At 38.0% G+C, this 15,765-nt stretch overlaps 1 protein-coding gene across 1 annotated transcript; it reads left to right on the top strand.

The window, feature by feature from the left end:
* Nucleotides 1-1,367: 1,367 nt before the first annotated feature.
* On the top strand, nt 1,368-8,924 carry LOC107848773 (pleiotropic drug resistance protein 1-like). The gene is given in 19 exon segments (XM_047401396.1): nt 1,368-1,720; nt 1,903-2,023; nt 2,122-2,316; nt 2,571-2,730; nt 2,868-2,944; nt 3,030-3,083; nt 3,175-3,567; nt 3,655-3,936; nt 4,034-4,350; nt 4,429-4,905; nt 4,907-4,932; nt 5,013-5,188; nt 5,264-5,596; nt 5,684-5,974; nt 6,046-6,129; nt 6,212-6,573; nt 6,671-6,842; nt 6,920-7,174; nt 7,257-8,924. Coding segments are annotated over 19 exon segments (4,356 nt in total). The 5' UTR covers nt 1,368-1,400; the 3' UTR covers nt 7,518-8,924.
* The last annotated feature ends 6,841 nt before the right edge of the window (nt 8,925-15,765 follow it).

Here is a 15,765-nt window from a genome sequence, read left to right on the forward strand (position 1 = left end):
GCAGCGTACGTGCATATTGCGCGACGTACGATGCATCTTTTGTGTATTTTGTGCGTCAGACGTGCATTTTGTTGTCAATTAGTAAAAATATTTTAGAATCACAGATATTATTGTTAAAATTTGTGTGATATACTACTATTCTGAACTCTCTTCTAACTTAAAAATGGGGGCTCCAAAAAAGTTGGGGCCCCAGCCATTACTTTAGTGGCTTTACGGTCGAGCCGGCCCTGGTCCTATAGTCCCACCTTATGTAGTCTCATGGTTGTTGCAACTCTGTTTCCTAGAGCTTACTTTCTCATTACAACGATGTCATCACTATTATATAGTTGCAACATACTTCGCGTTACATAGTTTGAGGGTCGTCATGTTGCACTTATGAGCGATTCATTGGTGTACTTTATTGTTGATGTCCGACTTGCTTATGCTATCTATCTATATTACAAAGTACATGACTGCGTTCATTCTTTAACTTATAACATAACGGTATTCAATTGAAACCCCTTATAACTATGTTGCTTCGCCCCAAAAATTAGGTGTACGAAACAAAAAAAGAAATGGTCATATGAAATTTCTACGAAAGGTTCTCCACATCTATTAATTATTTGGAGTAAATTTCACTTTACGCCCTTTAACATTTTAATGGATATATCAACCACAACAAAATATTAAAATGAGGATGAGTGATATCCGATTGCTTTGGTCATTGCTAAACAATGGATCATAACTTAATCTATCGAATAAAACTCAAATTTCATTTGTATAGTTTTTCTTTAATAATTTGTTTAATTACCAAATGAAACTAATAACATTTTTTCATTTATTTATCGTGACTATATCAAACACAAACGATGTAGTACTTCTTGATCGCATTGGAGATGAAGTCCTTTCTCCGCTAACCAAATATGCTTCTACAATTTTGGAAAATGGAAGTAAAGTTGTGAAGTTGTGGAAAGTTTTCTCAATAAACAGATCTACAAAAGTTTTTGCTTCTGACTGTATTTTATTTATGTATTGATTTAGGTAGATACATAAATAAGGTAAATGTGTGAAAAAGTTAGGTTGTATAAGATTACAGAAGGAACAAAAATAGTAATTTGGTGCTCCCATTGTCTAAGTTGTACTAAAAAATGGGTAGCCGGGTGCACTAAAACTCCCGCTATGTACGAGGTCTGGGAAAGGGCCGGACCACAAGGGTCTATTCTACGTAACCTCACCTTACATTTTTGCAAGAAGTTGTTTCCACGGCTTGAACGCATGACAACAACTTTACCAGTTACTCCAAGGCTTCCCTTCAACTCCAAAGTACTAAGCTTCATCTATATAATCCTTTAGCCTTTAGACCTTAACATCAACTCCAAAATTTGCCTTTTATTAGAGTCGGAGAGTAAAAGGCCTTCAAAATGGACCAAAAAAGTTTAAGTATGAGAAGGAGCATAAGGGTGAATAGCAATTCTATTTGGAGAAATAGTAATGATGTATTTAATCGTTCATCGAGAGATGAAGATGATGAAGAGGCACTTAAATGGGCTGCACTCGAAAAGCTCCCAACTTTTGATCGTTTAAGAAAAGGGATTTTGCTTGGTCCACAAGGTGTAGCTAATGAAGTTGATATACATGATCTTGGGAAGCAACAGTCTAAGGATTTGATTGATAGGCTTGTCAAAGTTGCTGATGAAGATAACGAGAAGTTCTTGTTGAAACTTAGAGATAGAGTTGACAGGTACGTGAAAGATCGATATTGAATCTCTTGTCTATATTTGGCTACCTTTGGCGAGTTCTGTGTCTTCAACTCAACTCATTGTCTTTTACTTATGAAAATATGAGATGTTATACTGTTATTTGATTGTCTATGACTAGTTGTTTGCCCACTTGATTTAAGTGGTTCGACATTTTCTTTTACAGAGCTGGGATGGTTTTGCCATCAGTAGAAGTAAGATATGAGCATCTAAATATCGAAGCAGATGCATATGTCGGAAGTAGAGCTTTGCCTACATTTACAAACTTTATTACTAATTTTCTTGAGGTAAACATCTAAAAGAAAATCTTCGATTTCAAGTCTCAAGTGTTTCTTTTAACAAAAGGTGCTTATAACTAACTTTGTTTTTGCTTTTGGTTTTATAGACAATTTTGAACTCTCTCCATATTCTACCGAATCGAAAGAGAAAACTCACAATTCTTAATGATGTGAATGGTATCATTAAGCCATGCCGAATGACTTTGCTTTTAGGACCTCCAAGTTCTGGCAAAACGACTCTATTATTAGCTTTGGCCGGAAAGCTTGATGGTAAGACATGATTTAAGTAATATATACTGAGAGTGCGAAGTTCAGTTATAATTTTTATCGGTCTATGTTGCATCCATACACACACGTAAGTGCATGCTGACGTACAAGTAATAGGATTTTAAAGTCTCTTTTTTGGGGGGATTTTTACATAAAGATATCATACCGACAGAGATTTGAAAGATTATTGCCCATGTCAAATTTATTTTCTGCTATTCTAGAAACATTTTTAAGTGAAGTAATAATTCTAATTTTCTAGTTTTCTTGGTTGCCTTTTTGTGGAAATCAGGTTTCTGGGAAAGTAACCTATAACGGACATGAAATAAATGAATTTGTGCCACAGAGAACAGCTGCTTATATTAGCCAGTATGATTTACACATTGGAGAAATGACTGTGAGAGAAACCTTGGAATTCTCTGCTAAATGCCAGGGCACCGGCTCTCTTTATGGTTAGCATTTCTTTCCTTCCTTTTCTTATTTAAATCTTTAATACATTTCCAACTTCTTGTGAATAAAAGAGAACTTTGTGTTGAAATTTAACTAACGTAGATGATATGTCGATTGATGTTTTGGAAATGTTTTGCAGATATGTTGGTTGAACTGTCAGGAAGAGAGAAAGCAGCTAAAATCAAGCCAGATCCTGATATTGATATCTTCATGAAGGTAAGACTAGCACGTAATGGTGGAAAGTAGAAACAATACCAAAAGTCGTATGAAATTTGTTAGTAATTGATTTGCGACAACGTAGGCAGCAGCAGCGAAGGGACAAGAAGCCAGTTTTGTTACAGATTATGTTCTTAAGGTAACCAAAAATATGCCCGATGATTTCTCTATTCGACATTGAGAAGGCAGAAGAAATTAATTACTAAGTGATTTCTGTATTCCGTCTGCAGCTTTTGGGACTGGATATTTGTGCAGATACTATGGTGGGAGATGAAATGATAAGGGGTATTTCAGGTGGACAAAAGAAGCGTGTGACAATGGGTGAAATGCTCGTTGGACCGTCGAAGGCACTTTTCATGGATGAAATCTCAACTGGATTGGATAGTTCCACTACTTACTCAATAGTGAACTCTCTAAGACAATCAGTGCAAATCTTGAATGGAACTGCTGTGATATCTCTCTTGCAGCCAGCACCTGAGACCTACAACTTGTTTGACGACATTATTCTATTATCAGATGGGAAAATTGTCTATCAGGGACCTCGAGAGGATGTCCTTGGCTTCTTTGAGTCCATGGGTTTCGAATGTCCCAATAGAAAGGGCGTGGCCGACTTCTTGCAAGAAGTATGTCTTAATAGAAACTACAAAACTAGGTTGACAAAGCATTAATCTATTTTCCCTTCTGATGGTGAAAATTTAAACTTGTTGCAGGTGACTTCTAAGAAAGATCAACAGCAATATTGGGTGAGGAGTGATGAAATTTACCGGTATATCATGTCAGAAGAATTTGCTGATGCATATCAATCATCCCATGTTGGAAGGAAACTCAGAGATGAGCTTGCGGCATCATATGACAAGAGTAGAAGCCATCCTGCTGCTTTGTCAACCCAAAAGTACGGTATAGGAAAAAAACAGCTCTTAAAGGTCTGCACTGAACGAGAACTCTTGCTGATGAAGAGAAACTCATTTGATTACAAATTCAAGTTCACTCAGGTGAAGACTTAGCCTATAAAAATGTTAAATTTTCAAGTCTCCGTCTCATCATATTTGCTTGCAAGTACTAATGCTCGTGGTTTTGATCTATTTACAGCTTTTAATTATGGCACTCATAACAATGACCCTTTTTTTCCGAACTGAAATGCCCCGTTATTCTATTGAAGATGGAGGAAAATATGCTGGTGCCCTCTTTTTTATTGTCACTATGATTATGTTTAATGGACTGTCTGAAATCGCCATGACAATTTACAAACTTCCTATCTTCTACAAGCAAAGGGACCTTCTCTTTTACCCTTCATGGGCTTATGCAACGCCCTCATGGATATTCAAAATCCCTATAACATTTGTTGAAGTTGGCCTTTGGGTGTTTGTCACTTACTATGTCATCGGATTTGATCCGAGCCCTGTAAGGTAAGGGGAAAAAAAAATCAGGTTACCTTCAACAGTTTCCATTTTCTCCTGAATATTAACAAGAACCTATTTTTTCAGATTGTTCAAACATTTCTTGCTACTCATACTAGTAAATATGATGGTGTCGGGATTGTTCCGCTTCATTGGTGCTGCTGGAAGGACCATGGGAGTTGCTAATACATTTGGATTGTTTGTTCTGCTTTTACAATTTGTATTGGGTGGGTTCGTTCTTTCACGAGGTATATTTGTTGATTTATGTGTTTGTAGAAGCTTATATCTTGCTTATACCGACTATTTTCAACAGTCTATTGCTAACGTTGTAGATGATGTGAAGAAATGGTGGGTATGGGGTTACTGGTCTTCACCGATGATGTATTCTATGAATTCAATTCTTGTGAATGAATTTGATGGGAAAAAGTGGAAACAGATTGCTCCAAATGGAACTGATTCATTTGGAGCTGTAGTTGTAAGATCTCGAGGGTTCTTCCCAAATGCATACTGGTATTGGATAGGTATCGGTGCACTTATTGGATTCACAATCGTCTTTAACATTTGCTAGTCTTGCACTTGCTTACCTCAAACGTGAGTATCCTTAGAGTTTATCCATTTATTTTTACCTAAAAGGTGAAAGGATTGAATGTTTAGTTGAATATATCTTGCAGCATTTGGTAAGCCGCAAGCTATAATATCAGAAGGCAGCGATGATGCCAAAACAACGAGCATTGAGAAAGAAGTGTCCAATAGTGAAGACCGGAATAAGAAAAAGGGAATGGTTCTTCCCTTTGAATCGCATTCCATCACCTTCGATAAAGTTGTATACTCTGTTGACATGCCTCAGGTAACAAGCTGGGAATTGTTTATAAGAAATTAGTGATGCTAAATATGTTACTGAACATCCCAATCATACTTGCAGGAAATGAAATATCAAGGTGCCACTGAAGATAGATTGGTACTTCTGAAAGGTGTAAGCGGAGCTTTCAGGCCCGGTGTTTTGACAGCTTTGATGGGAGTTAGTGACGCTGGGAAAACAACATTGATGGATGTACTGGCTGGACGAAAAACAGGAGGATACATTGAGGGTAGTATCAAGATCTCTGGCTATCCTAAGAAGCAAGAAACATTTGCACGTATATCCGGATACTGTGAGCAGAATGATATCCATTCACCTTATGTTACAGTTTATGAGTCATTAGCGTACTCAGCTTGGCTCCGTTTATCTCATGAAGTTGATGAAAAGACCAGAAAGGTTGGGTCCTCTAAAAACTTTTCTTCCATAGCATGAATCTCTCGCCAAAAAATTACCGACATTTCCAATATTATTATCCTTGTGTAGATGTTTGTCGAGGAAGTAATGAAACTCGTGGAGCTTACACCATTAAGATCAGCCTTAGTTGGTTTGCCAGGAGTCAGCGGTCTCTCAACCGAGCAACGCAAAAGGTTGACTATTGCAGTAGAACTAGTGGCAAACCCCTCAATCATTTTCATGGATGAACCAACTTCGGGGCTGGATGCGAGAGCTGCTGCAATCGTGATGAGAACTGTTAGGAACACTGTTGACACGGGAAGAACTATTGTCTGTACCATCCATCAGCCTAGTATCGACATTTTTGAAGCTTTTGATGAGGTGAATTTGATAAATCTCTATTTTTTCTCTTTTGACATCAAATACTAATATAAAGACCACTCTTTTTGCAGCTATTTCTAATGAAACGAGGAGGAAAAGAGATATATGTTGGTCCATTAGGTCGCCATTCTTGCCATCTGATCAATTACTTTGAGGTAAGTAGTCCAAGTGGATAAGTGAGCTTCCCTTTTTCAAGTCGATACTATCAAATACCAAACTAACTCTTCTCGTATCCAGTCAATTCGTGGGTTAAATAAAATACAAGATGGCTACAACCCAGCAACTTGGATGTTAGAAGTCACAACCCCGGCTCAGGAAATGACGTTGGGAGTTGATTTTACTGATTTATACAAGAAATCAGACCTTTACAGGAGGAACAAAGCATTGATTAGTGAACTTAGCGTGCCTCGTCCTGGGACAAAAGACCTAAATTTCGACAATCAATACTCACAACCATTTTGGACCCAATGTATGGCTTGTCTTTGGAAGCAACATGGGTCTTATTGGCGTAATCCTGCTTATACTGCAGTCAGATTTATCTTTACAATCATCATCGCCTTGGCCATCGGGACAATGTTCTTGGATCTTGGTACCAAAGTGTAAGTCCAAATATATGAGACAAAACAAGTAGTCATATAATCTGGATTATACTTCTAGTACTTAATACTAGAAGCTTTATTTATTTTTGTGTTATAGGGATAAAAGTCTAGATCTATTCAACGCTATGGGGTCAATGTATGCTCCTGTTTTCTTCATTGGTTTTCAAAATACAGCATCAGTGATGCCTGTTGTAGCCGTTGAACGTACAGTATTTTACAGAGAAAGAGCTGCTGGAATGTATTCTGCCATCCCTTTTGCCTTTGGACAAGTAAGCAGACGATATAACTTCTTATAAGACAATTTCCAGTTTAAAATGCCTAACAAAAAAATATTTCTAATTTGCAGGCTTTCATTGAACTCCCGTATGTCTTTGCGCAAGCTGTTACCTATGGTGTTATCGTCTATGCTATGATTGGATTTGAATGGACAGTGACCAAGTTCTTTTGGAACTTGTTCTTCATATATTTCACTCTCTTGTACTTCACCTTCTACGGTATGATGACCATTGCTGTTACCCCAAATCAAAATGTCGCGCAAATTGTCTCTACCTTCTGCTCTTCAATGTGGAATCTTTTCTCAGGATTCATTGTTCCACGACCTGTAAGTACTTGAAACACTTCCATTTTGTTCACATTTAGAGCTCCAAAAATGATGACATGTTTTCGTTGTTTTCAAAAAACAGCGTATGCCCATATGGTGGAGGTGGTACTATTGGGCTTCTCCTGTTTCCTGGACATTGTATGGTTTACTCGCATCGCAATTTGGAGACCTCCAAAACAAAATTAGTGATACCGATGAAACTGTGGAACAATTCTTGAGACGTTACTTCGGGTTCAAGCATGATTTTCTTGGAGTAGTTGCAGTTATGACTCTTGCGTATGCCGTTGTTTTTGCCTTCATATTTGCTTTTGCTATTAAAGTATTTAACTTCCAGAAAAGATAGAAGACAAGAATGTTTACCTGCAGAAGATCTATATGACTAGAACTGAAATAGAAATGGAGAATTAAACTATTGTATACCACTTTGAGAATTGTATGTTTTCTACGACAACATATATATTACACAAGGAGTACCATATTAGGCAACTGAATTATCTCGTGACTTTATATACGTGCAAAATTATCACGACCCGAGCTGGGGCCCTGGCCGCGACGGGCATCCGAACCATTAAGGCTTACATATACCCCGCCTTACGACCCGAGTCGGGGCCCTGACGGCGATAGGCATCCCGAACCATCAAGGCTTAGATACACCTCCCCTTATCGACTCAGCATCCGCCTTACATACATCCCCCTTATGGATTCAACATCCTCGCTTAGGTTTGCCCCACCGAATGGGATTTGCCTACACTCAGGATTGAAGTTTTTCCCATCGAATGGGATTTGCCTAGACTCCCGAGCCGGGGCCCTGGCCACGACAGGCATCCCGAACCATCAGTTGGGAAAGATAGGGGCACTATGAAAGAGCCCGACAGGGTAGCAGCAGAAGAATACCCAAGTTTAAACTTTCCCTTCCAATTTGAACTAAGAGGAGACAAGCAAACCAAGAATAACAAAGTAATATGGCAGCAAAAGAATTACCACACAAATACGATAGGGTAAGAATAAAGGCAATCACACAAGACACCAAATTTACGTGGAAAATCCTTTGATGTGAAGAGTAAAAAACCACGGGACCAAACCTCCACTATAATCACCAAATAGTTACAATATTGTTCTCCAAAATGGCCACAAAACAAATGCCAAACAATAAGAAACAATACATAAACCACAGTAGCAAACACTAGAGAAATAAAAGAGTGAAAACACAAAAAACACAGCTACTATTCGGGAATGAAGAACAGGAGCTACAGGCCACCAAATCCACCTCCATCAGTTCCTAATCAAAGATTGAGATGAGAGGAACAAGCTGTCCAAAATTCAGCTCAATTAACAAGAAAGGAAGCGGGAATCGCAATTTAAAGTTGCCAGTTGTGGCTGAAATTTGGGGTGCGAAAATCTGCACTATTTTTCTCTCTTTGGCTGCTGAAAACTCTCTTTTGTAATGGTGAATAAGACCTAAAAAGATCAATATATATGACCTATAGTAATGGGCCTATGGAAAAAAGTGGGTTGGTCCAAATTGGGCTTCATTTATCCACATAGGAAGGAAAAAAAGATCCAATAACCCAACAATTCTCCCCCTCCCAACTTTGGGGAGGAGACCATCATCCCGGCGATCATGAAACAATCTTCAAACTTCCCTCTTGGCAAAGATTTAGTCATCATGTCGGAACCATTATCATCCGTATGAATCTTCTCAAGTTCAATCAACTTAGAATCCAACATATCCCGAATCCAATGGTATCTCACATCAATGTGTTTAGACCGACCATGGAATGTAGAATTCTTGCCAAGATGTATGGCACTTTGACTGTCGCAATGAAGCACATACCTCTCTTGAGCACAACCAAGTTCCCCCAAGAATCTCTTCATCCAAAAAAATTCTTTACAATCTTCAACGACAACAATAAGCTCAACTTCTGTAGTAGATAAAGCAACACATTTTTGCAACCTAGATTGCCAAGACACAGCTCCCCTTGCAAAAATAACCAAATACCCTGAAGTAAACTTGCGAGTATCAACATCACCGGCCATATCTGAATCAGTATAACCACAAATAAGCTTCCCTGTACCAAAACACAAACTCAGACTAGAAGTGCCACAAAGATATCTCATAATCCACTTCACAGCATTCCAATGTTCTTTTCCCGGATTAGAAAGAAAACGACTAACAATACCAACAGCATGAGTAATATTCGGTCTTGTGCAAATCATTGCATACATCAAACTACCAACAGATGAAGCATAAGGAACTTTCTTGATATCTTACTTCTCATCATCACTGGAAGGATATTGCTTCATGCTCAACTTGAAGTGCATAGCTAAAGGTGTACTGACAAACTTAGCCTTGTCCATATTAAACCTTCAAAGTACTTTCTGAATGTACTTCTCTTGTGATAACCACAACTTCTTGGCTTTTCTATCATGGACAATCTGCATGCCAACAATCTGCTTTCCTGGTCCTAAGTCTTTCATAGAAAAAGACTTACTCAACTCTTGCTTCAACTTTTGAATCTTGCAAGCATTATGACCAACAACAAGCATGTCATCAACATAAAGCAACATAACAATAAAGTCACCATCGGAGAATTTTTGGACAAAAACACAATGGTCTGAAGTAGTCTTCTTGAAGCCCTTCTAACTCATAAAAGAACCAAACTTCTTGTACCACTGCCTAGGAACTTGTTTTAAACTATACAAGCTCTTATTCAATTTGCAAACATAATTATCTTTTTTCTCTTGACTTCAAAACCTTCGAGTTGCTCCATATAAATTTCTTCATCTAAGTCACCATGGAGAAAAGCAGTTTTAACATCTATTTGCTCAACCTCTAAATCTAGACTTGCAGCTAAGCCTAGAACCACACGAATGGATGACATCTTCACAACTGGAGAGAATATCTCATCAAAATCAACTCCCTTTTTCTGGTTAAATCCCTTCACAACCAATCTAGCCTTGTACCGTGGAACTGGGTTACCATCTTCATGCTTCACCTGAAAAATCCACCTATTTTTCAAAGCTTTTTTGTCTTTAGGCATCTTAACCAAATCAAAGGTATGATTATCATGCAAGGATTTAATTTCATCTTCCATAGCATCAAACTACTTTTCTTTTTCTCCACTTTCCATGGCCTTATCAAAACTCCCAGGTTCTCCCCCGTCAGTCAAGAGTACATACTCATTGGGAGAATAACGAGATGAAGGTACTCTCTCTCTAGTAGATCATCTGAGAGAACTCTATGGAACATCAACAATTGGTTGCTGATCAATCATATCAACTTGCACTGGAGCATCAACAACATCATGCTGGTCATTCTGAACATGATCATCATCTTCATTATCAACTTGATTTCCATCATCATGAAGATTTTCTTCGGGAGTAGTAGTCAAAGGAATTGGATCAACATCAACTGGACTCTCACTACTCTGAGAATCAACCTTCTCAGCTTTGTCAAAATCTTCAATTGTTTGGCCTTCAAAGAACACAACATCACGACTTCTAACAAGTTTCTTCTCAACTGGATCATAGAAACGATAGTCAAATTCATCTTGACCATAACCAATGAAGATACACTGCCTAGTTTTAACATTCAACTTTGACCTTTCATCCTTAGGAATATGCACAAAATCTTTACACCTAAAGACTCTAAGATAATCATAAGAAACATTCTTACCAGAACAAACTCTATCAGGGACATCACCACCCAAAGAAGCAGTATGAGATAAATTGATAACATAAGCAGCAATATTAAATGCTTCTACCCAAAAAGAATCTGGCAGCTTAGCATCTGAAAGCATACATATAACCCTCTCAACTAGAGTTTTGTTTATCCTCTCTGCTAAACCATTCAACTGAGGAGTTTTCTGATGCCGAATACCCTGCTCTCTGTAATATCTATCAAAAGGACCAATATACTCACCACTATTATCTGAATTGATGCATTTTAATTTCTTCCTTGTCTTTCTCTTAACCAAGGCCTAAAAATCTTTGAACACATCAAGTACTTGGTCCTTGGACTTTAAAGGAAATACCTAGAGTTTGCGAGAATGATCATTAATAAAAGTCATAAAGTAAAGTGCACCACCATGAGATCTTAATTTAAAAGGACCACACAAATCAGAATGCACCAACTCTAGCAAATCAAGCTTTCTTGAAGGCGGATGACTCTGAAAAGAAACTCTTTTCTGGTTACCGGCCAAGCAATGTACACACTTCTTCAACTTTGCTTGTTTCACTCCAGAAAGTAAATTTTTCTTAACCAAACTACCAATCCCCTTCTCACTCATATGACTCAACCTTCTATGCCACAACTCTGATAAAGTATCATTCTCCACCAAGTTTATCAAGCCTCTAGAAGTAGCCCTGAAATACGTATAAGTTAGACAACTTGTCACCTCAAGCCATAATCATCGAACCTCTAGTAAGCTTCCACTAGTCAGCACCAAGGGTGTTAACATAACTCTCATCATCAAGGTTCCTTATAGAAATCAAATTCAAGTGAATATCTAGAGAATGCTTGACATTATTGAGAACTAGTTTGAAACCATTGTTACTTTCCAAACAAAAAGTGCCGATTCCAAGTACTTTAACTTCATCATTATTGCCCATTTTCAACATTCTAAAATTACCTGGAGTATAAGAAGAAAATAATTTCTTCTTTGGTGTAACATGAGAAGTAGCACCAGAATTCACAAACCAGCTAGACGCATCACGAACAATATTGATGGCATTCTTACCACAAGCAACAAGAAGATCATCATTAGCAACAACTGCAACATGATTTTTAATATCACCTTCATTCTTTTACCGTCTCATATATCTCTTATGCTTGTAACAATATTTCATGATATGCCCTTTTTTGTTGCAATAACATTCTTCAATTTGGACCTCATCTTGCTTTTAGTTTTATCTCTATCATTCGAACCTCTAGACTTGTTTCTCCACCTTTCTTCAGTAACCAAAATATCAGAGTGCGAAGATGAGGCCTAAGATCTTCTTCTCATCTCTTCATTCAAGACACTACGCTTAACATATTCCATAGTTACAATACCACCGGGAGCAGAATTACTCAAAGAAACTCGAAGAGTCTCGTAGAGTATTAAGAAGCCAAAGTCCCTGAATTTCTTCATCGAACTTTACACCCATTTAGGACATCTGGCTAAGGACACCCTGAAAATTATTTATATGATTAGAAATAGGACTGCCCTCTTTATACCTGATATTCATCAATTGCTTAAGCAGGAAAAACTTGTTATTGCCAGTCTTCGAAGCATAAAGTGTCTCTAGCTTGTCCCACAAACTTCTGTCATGTGTTCCATTCACAATATAATTTCTAACATTATATTCAACCCATTGTATGATATAACCACAAACCTGTAAGTGCTCAAATTCCCAATCCTCATCTGTCATGGATTAAGGTTTAGTAGACGCAAACACAGGTAGATGCATTTTATTGACAAATAGAAGATCTTTCATCTTGCCTTTCCAAGTATGATAGTTACTACCATTCAAACACACCATCTTGCTCATATTTTTCTCTATCATTCAAATCAACAATCAATAACAACCTGTCTCTGATACCACTTTGTTGGAAAAGACAGGGGCACTATGAAAGAGCCCGATAAGGTAGCAGCGGCAGAATACCAAGTCTAAACTTTCTCTTCAAATTTGAATTAAGAGGAGACAAGCAAACCAGGAAAAACAAAGTAATATGTCAACAAAAGAATTACCACACAAATACGATAGGATAAGAATAAAGACAATCACACAAGACACCAAATTTACTTGAAAAACCCTTCAGTGTGATGAGTAAAAAATTATGGGACCAAACCTCCACTATAATCACTAAATAGTTACAATATTTTTCTGCAAAATGGACACAAAACAAGTGCCAAACAATAACAAATAATACATAAACCACAGCACCAAACACTAGAAAAATAAAGGAGTGAAAGCACAAAAAATGCAGCTACTGTTCAGGAATGAAGAACAGGAGAAACAGGTTACTAAATCCATCTCCATCAGTTCCTAATCAAAGATTGAGATGAGAGGAACAAGCTGTCCAAAAATCACCTCAATCGGACAAGAAACGAAACGGAAATCACTATTTGAAGTTGCCAGCTGTGGCTGAAATTTGGGGTGCGAAAATCTGCACTATTTTTCTCTCTTTGGCTGCTGAAAACTCTCTTTTATGATGGTGAATAAGACTAAAAAAATCAATATATATGGCCCATAGTAATGGACCTATGGGCAAAAGTGGGTTGGTCCAAATTGGACTTTATTTATCCACATAGGAAGGGAAAAAGGCCTAATAACCCAACACCATCAAGGCCCGAGACACCCCTATATCGGCCCAACCCACTTGTGATACTGTCCGCTCTGGGTACAGGCCCGCGCGGCTTCAAAATGCGTCACTAGGGAGTAAGATTTGCTTACTTACATACCCAACATCCCTTCTGTGTTTTGTCGATGTGGGACTCCTTATCTTAAGTTGGGGTGCTACAATAATCGTGTTACTGTTTACACTTCCCTTTGATGGGTCGAATAGCCCCACGCTATGTAGTCACATGATTATCTTAACTTTGTTTCCTAAAACTCGCTTTCTCATTAGAACCATGTCATCACTGTTATTACATTGTCCTTTGTGTTACATGGTTTGAGGGTTGTGTTGAATATGTTGAAGACAGAGGAAAAATCACAAGCTGGAAGAGTCTATAAGGATATGCTATATGCATGAAAATTGAAAAATATGTTATAACTATTTTCTTGAAACAATTAATTACTTTTGTTAACGGCTAGTTGTTGAAGTAGTTAGAGTGGTAGTTAATTCTTCTATAAATAACTGACTATGTACTATTAACAACAACAAGTTGAATACATAAGATCTCTCATTCTACTCTCCAAAACTTCTTCTTCTCTGTTCTACCTACTTTGTCCTTCTTCTTTTTCTTCTTCTTCTACTATTCAGTGCATAACTCATTGGTAAGAGTTAATGCACTGATCTAAGAATAATTTCATGGTATCAGAGCCAGGTTCGTTGGATTAAAACTAGCTACCTTAGTCGATTCTGGAGATTGAAGAAAGGGCTCAATCACAGATTCTAGTTTTCTCAGTTTCTTGAAGGATTTCTTGAGTCAAGATTTGAAGGTTCAAGTAATGGGAAATGGTGTTAATGGTGTCGAAGTGGGTGGTGGATCAACCAGCAGTGCAGGAGCTATAACTACAATGGATTACAATCATCCTCTCTTTCTCAGTCCCTCAGATGTTAGTGACACACAAATCATCTCTTTCCAGTTGACAGGGGTGGAAAACTTCTCTATCTAGTTTCGATCTATGCGTATAGCCCTACTAGGAAGAAACAAGTTGGGACTAGTTGATGGTTCTTGCACTAAAAAAAGTATTCTTCTGAATTGGGCAATCACTGGAAAAGAGTGAATGCTATTGTGTTATCATGGATTATGAATTCTGTATCGAAAGAGTTACTAGGTGGATTAATGTATGCATCAGTTGCAAATGTTGTGTGGAATTAGTTGTTTGAAAGATTTAACAGAGTGGATGGTGCTAGAACTTTCAATCTACATAAGGAAAATGCCACAATATCTCAAGGAACAACTTCTGTGGGAGGAATTTGAGGCCCTTGTGCCTGCTCCTGGATGTGATTGTAAAAAATCCAAGGAGTTTGTTCTACATCTCCAAAAACTGAAGTTGTTTCAGTTTCTCATGGGACTAAATGAGACATATACACAAGCTGGAAGCCAAATACTACTTATGACTCCTACTTCTTCCTCTTCTTCTTCTTCTTCTTCCTCTTCTTCTGCTGCTGCTGCTGCTTCTTCTTCTGCTGCTGCTTCTTCTTGTTCTTCTTCTTCCTCTTCCTCCTTTTCCTCCTCTTCCTCTTCCTCTTCCTCCTCCTCCTCCTCCTCCTCCTCCTGCTGCTGAATAATTTCAGGTTTTCATGTAGTACTTATGGGCGATTCATTGGTCTCCCCGTCTCCTAACAATCGCGTAGATAGGCTGAAGGGCAGTCCATATCACCTCATAGGTCACCGGTGTGTTTACTCTTGCAGCGTATGTGGTAAGGGTGTGAAACAAGTTGGATAGTTTATTAGCTAGAACTTAGACCTGTAATAGTTTTTTGGTTTCACTTGAACACGTTGCGCAGGGTATATAGATGAAATGTTACTTTTATACATACGTATCAAATCTTGAACACCCTTAACGAGATTCCTGGTTTTGCCACTTCAACACCTTAAGTAGGAAAAGTCAATCAAGAAACTAATGCAGACGTCAATTATTATTAACTTAATCACCATAGCTAGGTGACAAAAAGGGCAGCCCATTGTACTAAACCTCTGCCTTCACACATAAACTGATGCTAGTTCGACAATGGTTGGCTCGAGTTTCTCCACTACTTTCTAGCCCCCAAACCGATATCGCTCAACGAGATAATCGGATATGGAGTAACGGAAAATAAAGCAAATCTGGCGAAAAAATACTTGGTTGAAATTATCAAATGTTACATCAAGACTTCTGTAACAAATAAGCTCCAAAGAACCTGCAAAGAAAATACTACTCCAAATGCAATAATG

Source organism: Capsicum annuum, chromosome 12, assembly GCF_002878395.1.
Source record: "Capsicum annuum cultivar UCD-10X-F1 chromosome 12, UCD10Xv1.1, whole genome shotgun sequence".
NCBI lineage: Eukaryota > Viridiplantae > Streptophyta > Magnoliopsida > Solanales > Solanaceae > Capsicum > Capsicum annuum.